Below are 24,113 nucleotides of genomic sequence, written 5' to 3'. Positions count from 1 at the left end.
ACACCAAACAACCTTACCTCACTCCTTTTCGTACTTGGAAGGTGAGTTGACCACCATGGATCACCCTGCAGGTAATGTTGGTGAACTTCTCTGGCACCTCGTGGTGTCGGAGCAGCTCGCACTGTCAAAAGCCTTCTCGTAGTCAATGAATTTGACGCATAGGGGTGAGTTCCACTCCAGTTACTACTCCAGGATTATGCAGAGTTGGAATCTGGTCTGTGTAAGATCTGTTCTTGTGAAAGCCAATCTGCTGCTCTCTGAGCTGAAGATCAACAATGTCCTTCATCCTCTCCAGCATAGTCCTGTTAAAAATAGAAAGGTAACTCTTTAGGAAAATGAAAACCCCTTTGCATTTCTTGCTCAAGTTGGTTATAATGTCCAGAGGGAATGTAGCTTACGCAATGAGCCTACTATAGGTTTACCTTTTAATGTATACTCTACGTCATTGCACAGCCTAGTCCACACAGCCCATAACCTTTAACTCTGAAGACTAATATACAGGAATGTTATACGCAATAGCACTTTACGATTCATGTTTACAAGTAAACATAAAAGCAGGAGTGTAGCCTACCAGAATGCACTGGCCACCAGTGTTATGGTGTTGTGCTTGGCTTGGAGATACTTCTTCAAATCAAACCTGACATTTACTTGTCATCCAGGCATAATTTGCATTTGATGTTCTTACCCCTTTCACCAACAAATTAAAATTATTAGATTACTTCCGCAACATGAAGGCTGACCGACTGACCTCTCTGCCTTCTCTGAATCTCTGCCATAGCTGACTGCTCTGCACAATGCACACTGACAAATCCACCAGGAAACATTTCCTGTGTGCCTTGTCAAGAAGTGGGAAATAAACAGAAATAACAAATTTGGGTCAGGATTTTCTTTTTTATTTGTGAAAAAGAAACAAGGAAATATTTTTTCAAAGTAACAGATTATTATTCAAGTTCAACAATTGAATTGCAAAACCAGTGCTTTACATTACTCATTACAAGAAATAAGTATCAGAGTATTCTAACGCGTTCCTTTGTGACTTTGTAATGTGTAAGAGTTAAGTAACTCTAACGTAATTGTTGTATAATAAGGAAGGCAGATACATCCATTTGAGGTCAATTAAATGTAAAATTGGTTAATCATTCCAAAACGGATAGTAATTTATTGTCATCTACACGGTTAACTGTGTACCCACCATCTATCCCTATAGGGTGTTAAAAAAGAAAAGAAAAAAGAACGGTGCAGTACAGGGCCATGCTACACATTAACGAAAGCTTGTCGTTCACTTTGCAAATATGCTAACTACTGTAGCTTCAATGTTGGAATGCTAGGAAATGAAGGGCTGAGTAAACAAAGGTCATCCTTGACCTGGGTAGTCATGACACTACATTTACAGTTCTGAATGTAGGCTAAACAAGCACCACAGTGTAGGTAAACATACAAAGTTATTCTTCCTCCATGATATCACTTTTCGGCATTGTACAAAAACAAAACCCAGGATCTGTCATAGAGTGAAAGTACCGCTGAAAGAGCGAAAGCACCACTGGTGCTGATGATGTTTTTTTTTTACACAGTATTTTATACAGCCTAACGTTGAAGACCCCTGTTCTACAGTAAGAACGCTTTTTAAACCCAACTGGCCCAAAGCACTTTTCATTTGTTGCCTGTGTCCAGCGGCGAGACATAAAGCGGGCAATTGGCGAGGTGATAAGGTAATAAGGTGGTGACACTGGACTCAACCCACTAATTCCCTTTCAATAGGCCTAACATGTCCTTAGGCTTTGGACAGAGCTGGATGAGTGATGCACATCTTCTGCAAAATCCACCCTCTGTGCTCCAATCCAATTGCCTCTCTCGTTTTCAGCTGCAATATCCCCCCCCCCCCCCCCCCACCCCCCACCTCCCCTCCAAAAAAATGCCTTTTCTCTTTATTTTATCTATCTATAATCCGAAGCAAAATTTCATGCATCATGCAGGACGTGTAGTCATATCACTGGTGCAGATGCATAGTTGTGGTTATTTTGGATGGGGCCTGCTGGAGATGGACAGAGAGATTAGCAGCTGGTTCAGGAACACAGAAAGGGAGGATTTGTCAAGCCTAACATCCAGTGATTTATCATCCATTTACATTCTCCCAAACACACACTGAGCAACGTGGTCTAAATATGAGGCAAATGGTCTTCAATAACCCCAGAGTCATATTTGAGATGTGACTTTAATACTATACGTAAGATTTTACGCGATATGTTGTTATATGACAGTATGAATATTTACTACTGTAAACTGAGTGCATAAGGCATTCAAAGCAGTAGGCACTAATAACAATTTAGTACCTATAATTATTCTCATAAAATACTTTTATGTGTTTATGTCTCATGCTCTGTGTATAGCTCAGCAGTTTGTATTTCCAAAACAGCTCATAAAAAGTTGGTTTATTTAACGCTGTTTCTGTTGACAAAAGTGCAAGATGTTACTGAGCACAAAATGTTCAACTAGTTGAAAGGACTGGTGCACATTAGGTCCACATTAGGACCAGTCATCACACCGCGTCACTAACCTCTCAGATATGTATGAATGGTCTTTCAAATAATCACCATGTCCTGGAATAAAGTCCCAAGCAAAAGGAAAGTCATTAAATCCTAAAGCGCCAAGAGCTGCATGAAGCTGTTTGTGATTTATTGTCTGTTCTGTTGCTTTGTGTAATTCCGATCTCCCCTGAAATATGTCAAATTTTGTCTCTCTGTTAGCATGCTTTGACGCTTTTAGCTTGAGATTGTTTTTGCTCCAGCCTGCAGATAACGATCAAATAATTAATTTTTCAAACGTTTATCTATTCCTCTGACAGCTCTGTATACAGACACAGAGAGATGTAAAAGTTTTTGGCCGCAATTTCAAGACTAACCCTTTCCCGGGGAAGGCCAGCCGTGTCCTGTGCGCTCGTCATTGCGTCAGAGTGTTGTTCCGTTTTGTTTGTTCTTGGAGCTGAGGCGAATGATAACAACACTCATGCAGGAAGACAAGGACGCAAACCAACACAGATACAGATGAGGACGCATCAAACAAACACTTACTCCAGGGTTCAATTTTTAAAAAAGAAAAGAGGAAAGAATATATATATATATATATATATATATATATATATATATATATATATATATATATATATATACACACACATACACTATATAAATAAATCAGAGAGGGGGACATTTTCGTAACCATTTAAGCCCTATATTCTTGCTCGTACGACACATAGCAAAAATTGCCAATGTACAAGCTCACAACGCATTGCTGATGTGTATGTGTAATTCAGTCTGGCCAGAAGCAGGGATAAAACATATCCCCAATGGCAATAAAATGAATGACCGGGGGGGGGGGGGGGGGGGGGGATCCCCCAAGCAAATCGAACCCCGCTTAGCTCCAATGGCAATTGCCAACACAAGGTCATTGTATTTCTCTGACTTTGACTGCTGTTATGCTTTAACCACTTTCAACCTGTCATCCCTATTTTGGGGCATGTCATAGGTGAGCATTTTCAAACATTTTCACAAATTAAAAAAACAAACAAAACAAAAAATCAAAAGTTGAAAGCTCCCAATGCACATATATGCAATGTTGTGAGGTTGTAGATCGGCAATTTTGTATCATCTACAAGCTCAAACCATCGCGTTGTGACCTGAATGTTTGGCTGTAATGACATGCCCCAAAACAGGTATTCTAGGGTCCATGTTAGTCTTGGGAGTTGAGCGTTCCAATCTTATTGTACCGGTCTGGTCTGTACAATGACCCAATATTCTCTCATCCTTGTGTAATAAGATGTCACACAATATAAATATAGCATTCATACAACAGTAAAAGTGTCAGATGCTGCGTTGCTTATTGGAAACACAAGACAGGATGTATGTGATTGTATATGCCGTATATTTCCATTTAGTGAAGAACAAATGCCCCTGGTCTTCCATTCTGAATGCAGCCTACACATGAACTTTGCAAGCTCCTACCAGAAGAACCCCCGTCAGACACGGTCTGTTTTAGATGAAAAACCTTTGCTTTCTAGTAACATAAATATGCGTGCTAGTATTCTGCTTGCATTAGTCGTTCACATGTAGCAGTTTGACAATGGCATGCACATAAGGGCCCCTGGAGTTACTCCCTTGATGATTAAAAGACATCGCCGAGACCTCCATCTTCTCGGCCAACGAACTGCAGCCAGTGACTGGGAACGTGTTGGCGGCGACGGGTTCAGTGCTGGGACTACAGTCTGTGAGGAATTGGCTGCGATACTGAGAGAAACCAGAGGGTCTGTCAAACAGAGGATCAGAGTTGAGAATAGCTGCCACCACTGCAGGGGAAATGTATACAGAGATGAGATGCCATCGTAAACACACGGTGGTGACTCTGTCTGCAAAAGGCTACGACAAGTACAATGGGGTACATTTTGAAATCGGTCAGACCGAATATGAGTTTGTATGAGTTGCTGGAAACAAACGGACATACAGTATGGTTAAAATGAGCAACAACAAAAAGATGGAATCGATGGATTTCAGCTGTTTCAAAATGGTTGCTTTTCTTTTCAGAGTTTTTTTTTTTTTTTTTAGGCACGATCCTTTTAAAGGCTTTTTTTGCATTTTATTTTTTTCCGCTTCTTTATCAATTTTTGCAGTCATATAAAAAAAATCATATCAGTCTATCCTCCCTAATCCTCCTTCCTTCCTGGATGCTCTCATGTTTCCATCCGTACCCATGAGGAACAGAATAATACTAATATTAGAGATTGTCATCATCACTCGAACTTGAACTACAGCACGACCTCTGGGTCAGGATATCTTCATCTGAGATGCACATTATTCTCCTTTGAGTGCCTCACCAAAATGCTGTCAATAGAGATAGATGCAACACCCTGTGAAAAATGCTTAAGGAAAAATGTTGATACAAATCAACACACATCCTGCATCTCTCCGAAATATGCCTGCAATGTATTCCCCAATATAAACACTATCAATTTAGCTTCCATTTTCGGGCAGACTTCCAAGCCCCGTGGTCGGAGCTATGTTTGTGTCTTTTCTCCCATCCTGCCCAGATTTGGCCACAAGTATCTCCCACTTGGAAACAGGAAGACTGTCTCTTTGCTTTCTGTCTCTCGCTCTGCCTGTCTCTCTCCTGAACACAACCCCTATACCTCTCCAGAGACATATAACATGACTAACGGCACTCGTAAAGCCTGAATCCGCCGACGGTGTCACTTGTTGAAAATATAAGATTCGGAAAGAAAAAAAAACATGTTGACTCAAACCGTGTCTGTCTACTTTCAGGAATCTCTACCTTTGACCTGTAGCCTGGAAGGTGGTGCCGTCCAGTTCACAGCCCATTCTGGCCCCACCTAGCAAACTCCTCCGGATGACACCACACGTCTCCTTCTAGAGGTATTAATGCGGAAAAGATAAACAACAAAAAAGGGCCCCGTAACATTACATAATGGCAGGGTTGACTTCTCTTTTTTTTCTCCCTCCTAGAATCTGGCAGAAGATAAGATCTCATGTCAAGAGACACGTACTCAAAGACAATATGCAGACCTGCCCCGGTGTCAAATGTCAGCGTTAAATCTACTCACCTGAACACACTGAATGCTGTGTCAACTAAGACCTACACAAGTTCACCATGGTTAATTTAGCAAAGAGCAGTTTAGGTCTTAAATATTCCTTGCTTTCACAGTTTTTTTTTCTTTTTCTTACTGGCAACTAAAAAAAAAGGTCATGAGTTGCAAATGCCACATTAGGGAAGAGGACACTCACAATTCATCAATTGAAGGTCATTATTTGGCCAGCTTATGTGCCCAGTTGTTGATTTCAAGGGTCTACTCTACTCTAAACCATGTCTGTGTCCTGTGATGTTGAGGGTCCATGTGTAAGCTCTATATCAGGAACCACGGCGCCCCCTAATGTATGGGATTCAAGTCTACAAGGAACACCAATCTGGGACAGGGGTGTCATTTGGGGTCCCAGGGGATGGCAACACCCCCCCCCCCCCCAGCATTCACATTTAACCTAAAATTCAGTTCGTTTATCTACATTTTCTCCTCCAAAAATATAAATCTTTTTTTCAATGCATTGAAAATCTGTCTTGAGAGATTATCCCCTCACTAATGACTGTTTGTGTTCAGACAGTGAATGAGGTTCATGACAGAGGGATTTGCATCGGGGATAAAGGGGGATTATCAATTCTGGAAAGGCTGGAATGCTTCAGAATCCTCATTAGTGAGAGGTTCGTCGTGGTGCAAGTTTTTAGCATGGAAGAGCCGTGGCAAAAACATTTTTGGAGATCGGGATTTTCTTCATTTCTTCTAATCTCACCTATTGTCGCTGTTGGGCTGAAACCATGCATGTCCAAATAAGTTACTTTTCACAAAGTGGAAAAAGGAACCTGTGTATGGACAGAATGTACTGTAGTTATTAGTCACAGGCTCTTTTCATTGGTTAAATATTTATAAAAAACCCACAGACAGACTAAACCACTTTCAACCTGCTGTCAGTGTTGCCAGATTCTGAAACAAGCAACCAGGTCTAGGAAAACCAGCCCAAAAGAGGCGACTATGGGCCACACGAGCACTTTAACATATACGTCAGCTATTTGAAAATGGCAGATCTACAAGCTCACAACGCTAGATCTGCTATTTTCAAATAAAATCTTGGGGGGAAATTATAATAAGCAGATCTGGCAACCCTGCCTGCCCTATTTTGGGCATGTCATTATCATCATGTCAAAAATAATAATCAAAATAGTCACCATACGACAAGGTATAAAACAGGGCATTCATGTATTAAAACGTTCTAAAGATGGAATATAGAGAAACAAGGCTTCCGCTTGACAGCGATATTCAGTAGAGCTATCATATATTGCTTGAGGAATCTCTCTTCTATAAAGGTCTTCAACCCTTCAGATTCTGACGTTCACCCCACTTAACCATGCAATGAAAAGAGAATGCAAGCCTTTGCTACAGTCCAGGAGCTGCTAGGCAACTGAACCAGGGATGTTCTCCATCTCTCCCTAGCTCACTCTCTCTCTCTCTCTCTCTCTCTCTCTCTCTCTCTCTCTCTCTCTCTCTCTCTCTCTCTCTCTCTCTCTCTCTCTCTCTCTCTCTCTCTCTCTCTCTCTCTCTCTCTCTCTCTCTCTCTCTCTCTCTCTCTCTCTCTCAGCTTCATTGGCTCGGCAGCAAATCAAATAGGCCTATAACATGAATCTATGCGAAAATTAACCTTCTGGACTACACAGGACTACAGTTACACAAAGTGCCTATTAAGTGTAGCTGGCTATGAACACAGGAAGAAGGGAGCTTATGACCCATCTATACTATATCTATGGTGTGGCTAGTAAATATAGTTCTGCTGGTGACGTCTAACACGTCAAACACCCCCACACACTCTTAGTTCTGACCATTCATCTACATGAACATTAACATTACATTAAATCACATAATTAATATACGAGCACATAGTTTTGTTGGCTTTATATCAGTGCCATGACTTTTAACTTGGATCCTATCTCCCAGAGCGTGTAGAATTAGAGATCGAGGAGATGGTTCGGCTGGCTGCAGTATCCAACAACAAAAGATTCCTCTGTCTATCTGTCTGTCAGTTCTGTGAGAACTGTGTGACCACATTCTGAGAGGTAGCCTATAGAGAAAAGCATGAGCAAAATGTGACCAAATGGACTTGTTGAAGTGAGCATATTCTTCTCCCAATACCCAACTAACATACTACCTCAAGGGGGCAGTATTGTATGTGTTCTCTCAAGTCTCAGACTGCAAAACCCTGAGTCAACCACTGAACAACTGAACCACAAAACAATTCTAAATTATTTTGAAAATAACTAGATCTACAAGCTCTTGTGAGCTTGTGGAATGGCTATTTCTTTTTTTCAAATGTTTCGATATATTATTTGAGCCTATAATGACATGCCCACAATTGGCACGTCAGGGTTAAGGTGATAAATATTTCCATTGGACGCGGTGTGAAGATGGAACCTTTGTGGGTCGATTTTTCCACTCTCAGAGTTAATGAATGTCATGAATTGTACAGTACTGACTGATTTACTACTGTATAGTGACCAGATATCGCACACGGCTTTAACCCATTCAATTCGGGAACGCATTTGTGTCATTTTAGATTTGAGCTGCTGTAACCATTATTTCATACTTTGGCTATTCAAAAAATAGCAGATCTACAAGCTCGTAGTACGGCACTCGGTGCCAGGCTATGAGCTTGTAGATCTGCTTCTTTTTTTTTTATCGTGAAGATTTTTGCAAATCTTTACAAATGATCTTCTAAATCCTAACAGTTTTCTGAAAAAACGTATGTTGCTATATCAATGGTTCTCAAACGTTTTCTTGTCAAGGACCCCCAAAATGATATGTATTTGCCCGCCGACCCCATCAAAATATGTTGTTCCAGGGACCCCCCAGAAGCAAAGATTTGAGAAAAATATATATATTCAAAGATTTGCACAAATGCATCCCATTTTAGGGTAGCTGACCTAAAAGCAACGAGTACTTCACAGCCCTCCTTGAAATGTAGTGGAGACAAAAGTAAAATACGTCTTTGAACTGTTAGTGGAGTGAAAGTATCCAAAAAAGAAAATACTCAAAGTACAGATACTCAGAAAATTTACTTAAGTACAGTACTCAAGTAAATGTACTTCGTTACAATCCACTGATGGTTAACTATTAACTGACTTAATAAGCATAACATTATATTGTCACCCATATCCTTCAGTACTGTCATGTACAGCAGGTTAGTAGTACTTGATTGCTTCCTAATAAACCAGGTAAAGAATAATCAAACATTGTTTCATAAAGTCATCAAAGACCATCAGTGAAGTACAGGCTGTCAGTTTTCCTAATCTCTACCATGGCAGCTTCCTTCTGACTTAATTGTGATAATTACAAACGGCCTCTCAACAACGCTGTGTGAATCTTAAAGTCCTTCCAAAATACAGAACTAAAATTACTTAAGCCGTATACTGTAGAACGAACACCTGCTGTTCTCATAAAATAGATTCCCTTTTAAGCGAGATTAGGAATGATAAATAAAGTACAATAAAGGACGCATGACTTCTCAGTGTCTCTGGGTCAGATGAGGAGGTACAGTACAGTACCATACTGTATCCTGAACGAACATGAAAATGCACACACACGCGCAAAAAAACAAAAACAGACACAAACACAGACACTGAGGTGACTGGCCTCCAGACCAACACCATACCTAGCGCCACCTCCCTTTACTTATAGCCCGTCTTAATTACCCAAGTTGTGCTATACTCATACGCTGAGGTGGCGGTGCCCAGGATTAAACCCAGATCTTCGTGATTCAAAGGTGAGAGCTCTACTGACTGCATGAGGTACTGGTACAGATGTGCCACTTCAAAACTTCACATGTCCTGCCATCGGCAAGACAGTACATTTTCAGGGGATTCCCAGGGCAATAAGAGGGACAAAGAAGGGCATTTAAAATGATGAATTATTTTGAAATCTATGATTCCCTTTGCTGCCACAAGGGGTAGCAAGTTTACAAGTTCTCTCTCTCTCTCTATAATGATCATTTTGATAATTTTTTCCTTGTTCCCTTGTATTATTTTTCTTATTCTGAATATGTATTATTATTTAGTGTCATACTGTATGTAACGCTTTGGCTATATAAGAATAAGACAGACAGAGGGGCCAAGCAGACAGACCGACAGACCGACAGACAGACAGACAGACAGAGAAGACAGACAGACAGACAGACAGACAGGGGCAAGTAGGCAGGCAGACAGACAGACGGGGCAGACAAGAGGGGGCAGGCAGACAGAGGGGGCAGACAGACAGACAGACAGACAGACAAGACAGGGCAGACAGACAGGGCAGGCAGACAGACAAAGAGGGGGGGCAGGCTGACAGTCACTTTCAGTAGTCAACTCTTTGGGGGGCTTTTGATATGTAAAGTTGCTTCAGCCATTCAGCTCTTGAATAGAGTGTGAATGAGGAAATCAAAATTACCTCTTCATGACACTGGCCACCTACAGTAACTGCAAATTGCAACACAAGATTTTTAAATTTGTTGAATCTAGGGTTGCAATACCTCCCATAGGCAGCCAATGCAAAAAAAGGGGTTTGCTATCTGTACGAAGCCAAGTCTGATGAAGACTTGGCAGTGTGGAAGTTGTAAAAGAGAGAATTCAAGTTTAGCTACCTGTGAGGATACTTCTCAAAACAGAGCTCCAGAAGTGACCAGAAGGAGGATGGTGAAACAGCATGTTCTGCCAGCCATGAGTGCTTTGTTGTCCAGGTGGTGGACTTACTGTCCAAACTCTTCATAAGGACCACAGGGCCTTAAACTCACAAACACAACACACAAAGCGGCATGCTCATGCCAAACCCAGAAAGTGATGGCCGACTTCATCGAGACATGGCTTATTTGTCTGCTTTATCCACAAATGCCCAATGTAGCAGTATACTTAAATACATGGTGTACAATGCTTCAGAATACTTAAATATGTGGTGAAAAAGTGCCTTAAGTCTTGAATGTACTTCTTAATTGTCAAATTGTTTGATGGAACTTCGATTAAATACATTACAATAAAAGAAACAAAAGAAAAACATCAAAAACACCTTTCTTATTCTAACATGCCTTCCATTTGACCTTCGACCGAGTCGGGGAGAGCTAGTCAGAGTCGCGACCTGACAGTGACGCGTCGACGCAGTCTCGGTCCTGGTCGACTGGTTCGACACGTCGCTGTCAGGAGCGACCCGCAGTCAGTAGTCGATTGTTGCATCGCTGGCTCGGGATGGGCGCCCTGGAGATGGTTGCTGTGGTTGTTTTCAGATTCAGCCTCATCTTCTTCCTCCTCTTCTTCCTCTTCCTCTTCCTCCTCTTCCTCATCCTCCTCCTCCTCCTCATCAAGATCATCAAGATCATCAAGATCATCAAGATCATCAAGATCAAGATCATCATCATCATCCTCCTCTTCCTCCATTTCTTTGTCACTGTTCTTGGCACTGCAGTTCTCCACTATTCTCTCGTCTGCTTTACAGCGTGACTCTATGAGGTCGCTCTCCAAATCCAGAAGGTGTTGATTGAATTTCATTCTGAGCAAGGCTTCACAGAACTGAGCTCCCATCTCCTCTAGCTCCCTGGTGCCAATCTGGAGACCCTTATATTTGCCCTGGTCAAATCCACAAAGTGTGCTCTCCATGGTGTAACATCGTTGTACTCCAATCTCCCTCCATACGACCACACGAGCAGTGGATTCTTTGCCTTTCCTCACCACAAAATTACAGCTGTCCATGCTGAAGGCTGGAGCCATTTCGGTCAGGATCTTAGGCAAGGTTATGTATCCCCGGTCTTCTTGCAGGTCGCAGGATTTCACACTGATATTGAACTGCAGGAGCGTCTCTTGCACACTACAGCCATACATAAACACATTCTTCTTACGCGAGTGGCCATGGTAGTCGCAGAACACCAGGGGTGCCCTCTGTATATGTGCGAGGTACTGCAGCAGGCTCTTGGTGTGGTAGATGGTAGGGTGGAGCTCTGGACTGGGGTTCTGCCACTGGCGATTCAAATCCTCTCCGGTCAAAGAACAGCGATGATTTCCATTAATCACTCCATCGGGGTTGAGCATGGGAACGATCTTAAAGATATAGGCTTCTCTCAGACCGTGCGCCACTGGACTGGTGCCCATCAGGAACTCCAGTGTGCCTTTCATCACCCAGCTGGCGTTGGTCTCTAATGGGTGCACCCTGGCAGTCAGGAAGATCAATGGACGGTTTCTGAACTGGCAGATGTGATCATCTGAGGTGGAATCAGGCATAGCAGTGATGGTGAGCAGTGGACAGCTGTTTCCCCCCAGGGTCTCACAGAGGACATCTTGTCTGAGGTAGATCTGAGGTGTCCTCAATGCCTCTAGCTTGGACAAATGCATCTTTAGAGTAGAGTATGTATAAGGGTAGTGATAGGCAAAGTAGCAAACATCGTCCTTATTACTGACGTTTATGCAGAAGGTCATTGTAAAATACATTTTCCTTTTCTTACCTTGTGCTGCAGTGGAGGTCTTTTCGAAATGGTTTTCATAGTAACAGATGTCTGAGCCAGTTCTGACCCAATGAGGCCTGCCATTGGTTGCCTCCTTCACAGAGTACATCAGCACCTGCATATCGTGGTTGAAGCAGTGGTTGGACTTCTGACAGTTGATAATGTTGAAGCGATAGTTGATTCCAACATGCATGCCGCTCACCTCAAAGTAGAACCAATGGTGGTAGAAGTCACTGTTGATGTCTGAGTTCAGCACTAGATCATACTCATTCTTTCTGACTTGAATAGCTTTTCTGAGGTTGCCAGATTCAAACAGAGAGTTGAACTTCAGCGACTTGCCATCATCATTGATCACTGGGCAACTGGGATTGTCCAGATCATACACCACTTTATCTAGGACTTCATTGGGATGAATCAGCCTCTCAATGTCCTGGAATATCTTAGACCCCTGTACAGAATAGACTCTCTGCAGAATGGGCTCCCTAATGGTCGGTGTTATATGTCCAAAGTAGTCTGGGTAGGCCACCTCTGAGTACTGATGCACCGAGCGGGTTCCCTTCACCATCTCCACATACAGATCAGGGTCATGGAGTGGGTGCAGGATCATGTCCGGGACTTTCAACATCACTCTTTCTGAGGAGCCTTGTAGCCCCAGAGCCTTAGAGATGCAGTCTGAACCCCCTGTGCTTCCTTCTCCTCCACCCACTTGGCACGCGGTGAAGCCTCCCACCTCCGGAGAATGAATGTACGATAATGAAGATGGTGTAGTGGAGGCATCCTTTTGGCAGTCAATGTTAAAATCCTGGAAGTCTTCAGACAGCTCCAGGAAGAACCTCTCATAGACCCTCAGCTCCTCAAATGGACGGCCGCTTCCCTCTTTAGGACGGAGCCTTTTAAAAATGGTCTCTATGTTGTCTACATTGTTCATAGTAGGGGGATCCTTTGTATTTTCCTCATTTTCCGTGTCTGCCTCTATCTCTTCATCACTTTCGTTTCCCATGTCATCCAGTGTAGGTTGATGACTGTCCAGCTGTGCCATGGGTTCTTCTGCAGTCACATCGGGCACTGTTGGTTGATGACTGTCCAGCTGTGCCATGGGTTTTTCTGCAGTTACATCGGGCTTGTAGTGGAAAGCTGATGTGATGGTGAGCAGAGGCAGTTGATTCTTAGGAAGGCACTTCAGCATGATGACACTAGCAGCGTTGACAAGGGGGTCCAGAGTGCGAGAGTCACCTTTGCTGATACACTCAGCAGAGGTGTTGTAAAGTATCTTCATGCCGTCTGCTTCGATGAAAGCACTCTTGCCTAGTTTGATTTTGGTAATGTTATTGAGGCAGGCCAGTAGGCCTTTGCGGGTCGGAATGTGACGTTGCTGCATGTCATTGCGGTGCCAGTCCAGGTACAGTCTCAACAGAGCGGGCACCTGACCACTGTCCACCGCACGACGGGCACTGGTTTTGGTTCTGAGCAGAGATTCCAGTGTGTCCAGGGCTATTTCAAACAGCCTGGTGGTCTTCTTTCTGTAGGGCCCCACGAGCTGGAGCATAAATTCCAACACTCCAATCTTTGCCAAGGCAAGCACGTTTAAAAAGTTGTAAGAGTAAACCCTGAGGACCCGCATGCAGGGCAACAGCAGCTTGATGTTATGCAACAACCAGTTCTTTTTCACAAGTTTGACTGTGACATTCAGAACGCCGCATAGACGTGCCTTTGTTCCAAAATGTTTGTCTTTTGGTCCAGCCTTGGCCAGTAGAGAGTGAAGCTGAAACATAAGTTCCCCATTGGGAGGAGACTCTTTACCGGCAGTGATCAGCAAATGGAGCAATACGCCTGTTCCTCCTTTAGCCACAAACACACCAAGTCTGCGACCAGCGTTCAGCAGGTGGCTGAGGATGTACAGAATGTTCAGGATGGTCTCGAGATCCCGAGAGATCTCCAGTGAAGTCAGGATTACCTCCATGTTATTGGAGTCTTTGGATACCACCTGCTTCCTAGTCTTCTTCTTTGTCCGTATGATATGTAGGATCTTTGCGGTGAGCTGTCGAGGGATTTCAACATCTGTCATCATGTTATCCGCACTTATCCTCCCCAAACGGCGCAGCAGTTTCAGCACTTTCTTCCTACTACTGGGAGGACCTTTCCTTGAAGTCATTTTGGGCTTCTTCATTTTAGGTTTCTTCATTCAGATTGTTGATCCTGGCTCCTAAACATTATTGACTCTCATATGACATACCGTATATACCGTAGGCAGTGAGCCAATGACATCACATAATGACATCACAATGACATCACTGTCAACCAATTAAGAATCCCCACCAGGCTGAAGGCAGGGGAGACTGTTTTTGCTGTTGCGGTTTTAAGATTCAAGACTTAAGAGACATTATTTGCATGGCTGCATATGAATTCTTCAACCTAGCTTCCTGAGTCAGCTTCAAAACTAAAAGGCACAGAGAGCACTGCGATTTCGCCCACACAGTCCCTGCAAATCCCACGGTACATGTGAGGAGAGTGTTTCACGTCTTCTGCATATTTCTCCATGAAATTCTATTGAAGTACAGTTCAATAGAAGGTCTGTTAAGAGGATTTTAAACCTAAGAAAGCACTATGGCTTGTTTCCATTGGGGTCCTTTGTACTCAATTCATTGAAACATCTAATGACAGACAAATATACACTACTATGCAAAAACATTATATAAACGGGTAGAAAAGTACACTGCCAGTAGTCCAAGGAACCCAATCCCTGGATAAGGATATTATTTTCAAATACATCAACAACATGGATGGCATAAAGGGGCAAGCCATACAGAACAGCGCTTGTCAGTATGTCCCCCGTATGTATGACCCCCATATACTGTACATCCCAAATATGTACTTCTACACAGGCCCAGACTGAGCTTCAAGTACTGACTGGGCAGGGAAGTCACGCCAGTCTCATTGTTATGGCACCGCTCCTAGGAGGCAAGCTGTCTAGAACAGTGTGTGTGTGTGTCTGTCTTTGCAGCTAATCTCACAAACCACTGGACCGAAGGGCTAAGTTAATAAATCTTAAGACCAATCTTAAACAAAGATGGTGCAAGTACCATCATCTAACCAGCCACAATAGAAGAAAATGAATTGTATCTTTACTTTTTACTTCTTCACTTTTCCGACCACTTTTTTGTGACTAACTACTTCCACACACTTGGAGCAGTGTACGTAACCAGAGCAGTCAAATGTAAGGAGACAACTGAGTGTGTCTGATTAAAATAAGATTTCTGTCTCCTTTGGGATTGGTAAATTATGACTTCATAGCACAAAAAAACATTGTGCCTCTCACAAAAGCACAACACAATGGTAACAGTTTATTTTGGTCTGATATGGAAAGGTCTGTGTTGAAAACGTTTGCACACAATGTGCTCAGTGTGTTCAGTCTGGCCTGTTAAATCTTTGTGGAACAGGTCAGCCCAAAGGATTTCATAAACCACTGAACATCTGCTGCTGGTGATTTAGCAGTCAGCATCAGTATGTGAATATGACAAACGGACAAACGGTAACAACACTTTGCTCTCCATATGTCTTCCCTATTTGAATGAACTTCATTGACCACGGATCCCACAGGGAATTGTATTTGGTCCCCTCCCTTTTCCCCAATCTACAATCTCACACTCACTCTCAATTTGTCACATAACAACGCGTTGTGAGCTTGTAGATCTACTATTTTTGCTAAATGTTCGCCTATTTTCCCAGTATAGGGACACTAGGGTTCATCTGGTTAATAGTTTCAGCAGTTCTCATTATTGTTAATAATTACACTACTAATCTTTTGTGCTCCTCCATTAGAGATTCCAAGGAAAGAGCGTCCCTCCAGGCCCAGGTTCATTTTGCTTACAATATTATCAGGAATTATGAACACCTGTCCACAGACACAGGCACTAGATTTTTGTACCAGATGTGGGACATCAGGCATGAAATAGAGCTGCCTGTCTGGTGTTCAATAGATGTGATTAACTGGCTGCTGGCTCACTGGCTGGTGTCAGCTCTCCCTGCCTCTCCTCACTAACCTCTCTGCCCTCTTTTTCTTCACTCTCACTTTCCCTTCTCTTAAGGCTGCAGCACACTGCAACCGAGCATGGCACAAACTTTGTTCGGCTAAGGTAGGTCAAGAACAAAATGGTGTTATTAAAAAGTCTGGCAGTGAACCAAATGAACCGTAACACTGTATGGGTACGGGGTGCATCGTGGTGCAGGTGCACAAAGATGGTGGGAATAGCATCTACTTGCAGCGGGTGCAAGGTAGGGCCCAAAAAAAAGTCAAATTTAATTGCAAGTATTTCATTTATTTGGATAACAATTTTTATTATTTCAATCATATTTAATAATTTAGGAACATAGTACTTATAACCCTTTGGGGTATAATATTATTGCTGGGTAAAGTTTTACTTGGAATTTGGGACAACCTTGGTATTCAAACCCATAGCCCCATCCTCCAAGCCTTTATACCCTTATACCCTGAGTAAATACTGTATAGACGCAGAGTATTGTATGTAGTTGGATACTATACACTGAATAAATACAAGGAAAAGTCCATGCATGTATGCACACACACAAGGCAAGATAATTGAATGTTTCTGCTGTGACCATGTTGCATTAAATCAAGAATGTATCTACTAGGTCGAGGGTTATTCTTAATGAAGGTCTAATGGAAACAGGGAGGGTTTGATTACCGTTCTGCCACAAAGGTGTAATTACCTGATCCCGAGGTGACTATACGGTGATAATGAAACAATAATTCATGACCGAAAAAGAATTGGTGAATGTGTGACGAAGGTGTGTGTGTGTGTGTGTGTGTGTGTGTGTGTGTGTGTGTGTGTGTGTGTGTGTGTGTGTGAGAGCGAGAGAGCGCGCGAGAGAGAGAGAGAGAGGGAGGGAGGGGTAGAGAGAGATAATAAGTTGGATGTTCTGGGACATGACATTACATGATTGTACTGTACATGTGTCTTGTTGCAATTAGCAATATCTACTAATTATTTGCAGTCACATGATATACAAATGATACTGTATCGAATGGCTCTGCTCTCTCACGTCCCGTTATGACAGAAGTATTGAAGTCGTAAATCACTGAAGCTGTCACTCTTGGTATGCGGCTATAACATCAATCAATAAATATGTCCTCTCTGGGAAATACAAGTCGATAATTCAACAAAGCAATACAGAGATTTTTGTTAAGTAGAACAAAGGGACAGGTTTTCATTGGTGGCGTGGGGGAGGAGAGGGGAAAGGACTGGGTCAGGTGGGGAGGCGGGTTGCAGGGATAAGTAGCAAGCTTGTAGTTTGGCTATTTTCACTTGGCATTTTGCAATAGATATTGGACCTTTATTGATCCCTCGGGGGAAATTCAGCAGTTCAGCAGTGAAGGTACCGTACATACAGAGTAAGAAAAGTACTAAAGATACAGCAAGGGTAGCGATTAAAAAAACAAGGAGTCAGGGGGAGAATAACGTCACAAAAAAACACCATCAATAATGAACAATAGTATGACACTCTGTAGCCTGCATTAAGTAGAACAAAATACACACAGTCCCAGTGACATTACAATATCCCACCAAACCGTTTTGATCATGTCAATAGAGTAATGAATAAGGGAAAACAAGGCCTTTGCTTTTAAGATGTGTTTCTGCATGAGAGCCCATACTGTACCCTAAACTCAACATTGAACAACATTTACTGTGTGTGTATAGTATTGAGGTATTTCAAATGATTGATGTAATTTGTCACCTGTTTGTGTGCTGTTACTGTATGTGACAAAAATTGTTAATTCCTGTGTGGTGACTGCTATTTCTTAAGCGCCTCTAAATATTGCATCATTTTGTGGTGCTTTTGCCTCACATTGTTTAATAAAGGGATTAAACATGAATCTTTAATGATAACGATCCTCTCAGAGTGATCCCAAGACCTTCTGAAGAAGTAAGCCTGAGTCATACTTCATTGTATGGCAGTGTCAGGCGGTGAAAAAAGCCTTCAATGTGTTGCGTTGCGAATGCGTTGAGACACGTACCTCATACTGTAGGCTCTGATGCCTGGCAGCCAGTCCCGGGATCGATTCCTTGAGCCCGGCGACGGACCCTTGATTCCCCGTCAATCTTCACTGTGGACTGTCTATGAAAAGACAGATTAAAAAAATAATAATAATCTTCTCTTTTCCTCTCTCTTCCTTTTTTTCTCATAATGACATGCCCAAAATAAGGACAATAGGGACAATAAGGTAGTAATAAGTACTTAAAGCTTGCTGGCACAGACAGGAGATGTGTGCATTGTCATCATGCCAGCAATAGATTCACGACAATCCAGCATCATCTTCATTAATAGAAGAGCAGCTCCTTATAATAATGCTTTCGGAGATTCTAGATGACTTCATCAATATAAATTGCCTTCATGAGGAGGCAGTCAAAGGTTAAAATAATGAAGTTGATTTATCATGATGGAAACTTTTCCGATGCTGACATGCTGTGTGATTCAAATTATACAGTTGAATCAAGCCACTTATTTGAGTAATTATACTCAACAGTTATTAGTGTTTTGCAATACTGAGAGCCTAGGAGAAGTTGCAAGGCTGTTGTTTCTTTCTTCTAATTGGCCAATTAAATCTGAAAAGGCCATATGATTGTTGATATGTTTCTTATTAAGCATTACTAAGGAGAGGTCACAGTCATTTACCAACAGTGAACTTGTAACCACTCAAAATGGAGCCCAATGTCTCTACTGACTTGCATATGACGAAGAAAGGAACACTGTTAAATATGATTGAAACGGGCTCAAAGTTACTTAAAAAATATTTTGTTTTTTGTGTACACATTGTGTACAATATTTAATGGGTGTATGAACAAATTAACCCTAACCCTAACCCTAACCCAACCCTAACTATCTGCATCTTGTTTATTGGGTGATCTAAAGAAATGTCCCTATCGTATTGCACGATAAATGAGTTGAACTTGAACCAATGATTCTGTGAGTGTAAGATTTCTTTCGAGATATGAATACACAATGCAATGTTTTGAAAGTTTCACAGCCTGTATAACTTTTGAGTTTTGAGTTGAGTTTTGTGTCTAGAGTTCTTAGTGACATCAAGGTTCTGGAACCAGTGCCAAAGTGATTGAAAAGCTCTGTACTGTATTATGTATGTTGTTTACTGTGTGTGTAGAGCTTGCTGTACAGTACATATGTGTAGGTTACCTACTGTACAGTGTGTGTGTGTGTGTGTGTGTGTGTGTGTGTGTGTGTGTGTGTGTGTGTGTGTGTGTGTGTGTGTGTGTGTGTGTGTGTGTGTGTGTGTGTGTGTGTGTGTGTGTGTGTGCGTGTGCGTGTGTGTGTGTGTACTGTATGTATTGCTTACAGTGTATGTTGTTGAGCTCCTGCTCCTTGGACTCGTTGAAGCTGTTGGAGATGAAAGGTCAGCTCCTGGCTCTATACAGTGTAACTCCACACACCACCTCCTCTCTATGAGGTCACCTCAAACAAACAAAACATGGAGAGAGAGGGGGGGGGGTGGGGGGTAGAGAAGGGGAGAGTGAGAAGGAGAGAGAAAGAAGAAGAGGGAAAGAGAAGTGAGAGAGAAAGAGATATCATTTTTTTATTATTATTTATTATTTACCAGATTTCTATCCAGTAGCTCAGACACAGACAGACAGACAGACAGACAGACAGACAGACAGACAGACAGACAGACAGACAGACAGACAGCGGTGGACTGTGGATGGTTAGATTTATTTTTCATTGATGCAAGAATAATGGCTTTAATTTCAATGTGCTAACTTTCCAGGAAGAGAAATAAAAGGCTGTGTTTTCCATTAGCATGGAATCCCCACGGATGATATGATTGGTAGACAGGTTTCGGAACTGTCCACAGCCCATCTCTGAAATAAGTGAATAGACCGAAATGCTGCCATCTTATAATGAGAAATAGTGCCCTCTGGGCACCGGCCCACTTGGGGCCATGCATTCCATTGATCCAAGTCGGAACACAATCGATTGATTGGTCATTAAAATAAAAATGCAAACGCGAAGGCTTTTCAAATGTTCAAGTGGGCTCTGATCCTGAAAATGTTGAGAACCACTGGTTCACAGCCATTTCGCCAGTGAACCCACATACCTGATTAACTCAGCAAAAATAGTTGATCTACAAGCTCGCTACATGTTACACCACAACACGTTGTGAGCTTGTAGATCCGCTATTTTCACTATTTGTCATACGACAAAGTATAATTGGGCTTAAGAGGATAATTAATTGAATGCACTTTAATTTATTAGTCTACAGTTACTTTTGATGTGTTGTTAAATGAATTACGCATATTTAATTGGAGTGTAGGTAAAATAGGATGAAGTGTTACTATTCAGATACTAGGTGTCATGTTTCACCTTCCAGTCCATATAAGTGATAAACGGTGTATAAAAACGCATTCTGAACATGGGTGCATTAGGTTGGCTGTGTAGGAGGCCGTGTTCCACACACCAATGTGACCTTATCGTGTCCTTCTACCAGTGGTTTACACACAACAGCATCACTGTATACGCTCTGTTCCCCGTGTCGCTGCAGCGACAAAGAGACAGATCTGTCCAGACCAGAGTCTATTTTCTCCCAAGATAGGATGAGTTAAGCATTGATTTGCAGTTATTCCCCCAGATCAAGGACCCACACACAAACCAAGCTGTGGAAAACATTACACTGGCGCCACTGTGCCAGCCCCGTTGTCTGAAAGTGTCTGCTTTTATGGACCTTGATAAATACAGATACATTTCTCATGTCATCTGGCACTGGCCAAAAGGGAGGCCACGGGCCTTTCATCAAACATCAGTCAACGCAGTGCATTCTGGGTATTCTACCTGCGGCAAGAGGAAGATGGATGGACTTGTGTCGATTTTCTCCTTCGAGCGCTCCAGAAACGTCGGCGCTCCAAAAACTCTTGGTCACCAGGGTCATAACCACATAAACAGAGGGGTGCCAAAAGGTGCAAGTTTTATTTCCTGACTTTAGCCACTTTCAAACTGGTGTCCCTGTTTTGGGCAGCGCAATATAGGAATAGATTTCGAAGAATGCACTGGCAACGACCTGACAATCTATTTTGTAATAATTACGGAGGACATCTGTGATTGTAATCCTGTGCGAATCAGCCATGTTATTTTTAAAGTAATAATTCCAGGGCAAATTACCGACCAAATTTTGGCAAATACACATAGACCGTCTATGTGCTTTAGTCTGCAGCACATAGACGGTAAATCAAGTCTTTGCTTTGTACTCGTCTGGGAAATAATATACTGTATAATATAAGTGCATATGCCAAAGTAATAAAAAAATCCTATTTCGCAGCACTCGCACAAGCAGTGCAGCAAAGGCTTGTGCATAGCCTGATAGGCTATAGCTGATACTATATGGGACCATATACCTCTCCATTAACGTGCATAATTTCTTGAATGACCATAAGTGTCATTGGGAAATGTGATTAATTAGAAAGAACAGAAGAAACGTGCATATTGTTCCAAGGACACAATGTGGGTGATTCTTTTTCACACCTCTTCTTCACCTGAGGTGCTGTGAAGGATTTTGTGAAACAGGCAGATCCACCAGCATGGTAACCTCGTTCCCAGCCTTTTCTCATGAAGAGAAAAGCATGGAAAAGAACTACAGCCTGAAATTGTCTATAGGATGGGACTTCACTGTATATATTTCCCCCAGAAGCAGTTTTTTACCCCCAACCAATCACAACATGGTTTTCATGCCCTGGGAATGTAAACAGATCTGCACAACATCAATGTAACTTCTTTGGGTGGTAGGCTACTTCCTGTACTTCACTTTCAGTGGAAGTTCTTGTCCAGCGTTAGCTTACCAACATGGAATAGCAGGGTTTACAGTTTATGTGGTTCCTCCAGCTGCTCAGAGCTGAGCCTGTCGGTCTGCTTGTAATCGTTGGGTGAATGTGTTTGAGCGTTCATGACAGATTGTTTCCATAGCTCCACATCTAAGTGGGTTATTAGTATGCTTTCTAATGCCTATAAAAACAAAGAGCCCTTTGAGACGATTCGAGAAGCTGAGGCATAAAGAGTCAATGTTTACGCCCAGATGACAAACCTCTCCCTCCTGCTGTTCTTCTCTTCCTCTTCTCTTCTCTTCTCTTCTCTTCTCTTCTCTTCTCTTCTCTTCTCTTCTCTTCTCTTCTCTTCTCTTCTCTTCTCTTCTCTTCTCTTCTCTTCTCTTCTCTTCTCTTCTCTTCTCTTCTCTTCTCTTCTCTTCTCTTCTCTTCTCTTCTCTTCTCTTCTCTTCTCTTCTCTTCTCTTCTCTTCTCTTCTCTTCTCTTCTCTTCCTCTTCTCTTCTCTTCTCTTCTCTTCTCTTCTCTTCTCTTCTCTTCTCTTCTCTTCTCTTCTCTTCTCCTATCTCCTCTAACTTCCCTCATGACTAATGCAGACTTTCCGGTTATGTTGAGTGAAAAAGAAGCCTCTTACAAGAGGCTCGCAATGTGAAGTTCATACGCTAAAAACACTGTCATATGTCATTCTAACGGAAGGTCTCTAATGCAACTTGGCTAAAGTGACGACTCACACCTCAACTCAGTGTCTGAACCCCCACCTGTTAGGGGGTAGAAAGTCTTGAAACTCTGGTATAAAAAAAGTGAAGTTGAAAGAGACTTTGAGAATCCGTGAACAGCCTGAGTTGTGTGGGGGCACGGTGCTCATTAGGCTGCAGTAGAAGTACGAGAACACGGCTCACATTGTGTCGGGATTTCCGATGTTGCTTCTGATGATCCCTCATAGCGCTTTGTGTTTGAACCGGTACAAGTCATTCTCCACACACCCACAGAGCCTTGGCTGCTTTCAAGAATAGCATCCACTGTGGAATCAGTACAAAAGATGAAAAGGAAAGACACTAGTTTCCTTTTTTTCCCTTTTCTTTTCAGCTGAAGTCGAAAATCTGCATCTTCTTCCCGATCAGCTAAATTTAACAATAGTAGGATACAAAGGATGTGTGTTATTGAACATGTGGTGTCCATGTGTCTAACGTCCGTGCATTTTCGATTATAGCAACGAGCAAAGATCATCTCTTCAGTGATGTTCTGTATGCAAATTAATGAGGCAATGTAGTGTATTGTTTATTGTGATTTTTAACCACTTTCAACCTGGTATCCCTATTTTGGGCATGCCATTAAAGGTGACATTTTTACATCACATGTAGATTGGCTAGTTTCGCTATTCGTCGTATGAATAAGTATATAGGGTTTGGTGGTTAACAGAATTCAAAAGCGTAATCAATCCTGTATAGGTTACTCAAATTGTTACTGCACAATGTAACGCAGGTACTACAAATGTAGTACCGGCTGATATACCGGTATACAAATGTCGGTATACAACGCAGATATACAAATGTATCTGTATACATGGTTGACCAGACCACAAACAGCGTAGTGTATGGATTTATAGAATGTGCAATGATAAGGCATACGCCTTATCATTGTTGTTGTTTCAATGTCAGAGGGTGATAGCTGAACGCTATACTTTGTTGTTGACATGGTTTCTCATGCACTGTGGTTTGGCCAAATAAGAAACAAAAACGAATAAATGGTTCCATTGTTAGCCGTTACTTCTTTTTACTTGTTCGTGCAACTACAGGACCATGCAGCTTGTGACTGATGGAATAGAAAAGGGTTTCCCAAACCAAAATGTGTCTGGTCACAGACACATTTGTATGGGTCACATTTTTCAAAACATTGCTTATCAACACAAAAATCATAAATTATGTCACACAATGATGAATGAAGTGACACAACCGAATTATGTCACATACAGTATCATTCAGTTTTTATAAATTTGTATACATGCTGTGTAGATGTGTTATTTTTAGGAAGAATAAATCAATTTCACAAACCCTCCTCTTTTTTTGTATGTGTGGTGTGCTTGCTGTTTTTGTTTGTCTGTCTATTCGTGCGCTTCCCCTCTGCTCTCTCTGGACACCTGCTCATCGGCAGCAATCAGTGCACCTGGCTATCATCGAGTAATCTCCATCTCCATGACACCACAACAAGTTCCCT

At 42.2% G+C, this 24,113-nt stretch overlaps 1 protein-coding gene across 1 annotated transcript; it reads right to left on the bottom strand.

Annotated features, from left to right (window-relative positions):
- Positions 1–13: 13 nt before the first annotated feature.
- LOC311060166 (cytosolic carboxypeptidase 1-like) lies at positions 14–14,130 on the bottom strand (the record flags this gene model as incomplete). The annotated part of the gene is made up of 4 exons (XM_084078296.1): positions 14–121; positions 749–835; positions 4,179–4,339; positions 11,016–14,130. The coding sequence occupies 4 exons, from the start codon at positions 14,128–14,130 to the stop codon at positions 14–16; spliced, it is 3,471 nt and encodes a 1,156-aa protein (XP_083934422.1).
- Between the last annotated feature and the right edge of the window lie 9,983 nt (positions 14,131–24,113).

Source organism: Gymnoscopelus microlampas (genome assembly GCF_963454915.1).
Source record: "Gymnoscopelus microlampas genome assembly, chromosome: 14".
Taxonomy (NCBI): Eukaryota; Metazoa; Chordata; class Actinopteri; order Myctophiformes; family Myctophidae; genus Gymnoscopelus; species Gymnoscopelus microlampas.
Note: the sequence above shows the minus strand (reverse complement) of the source record. Positions and strands in the feature narration are given on the sequence as shown.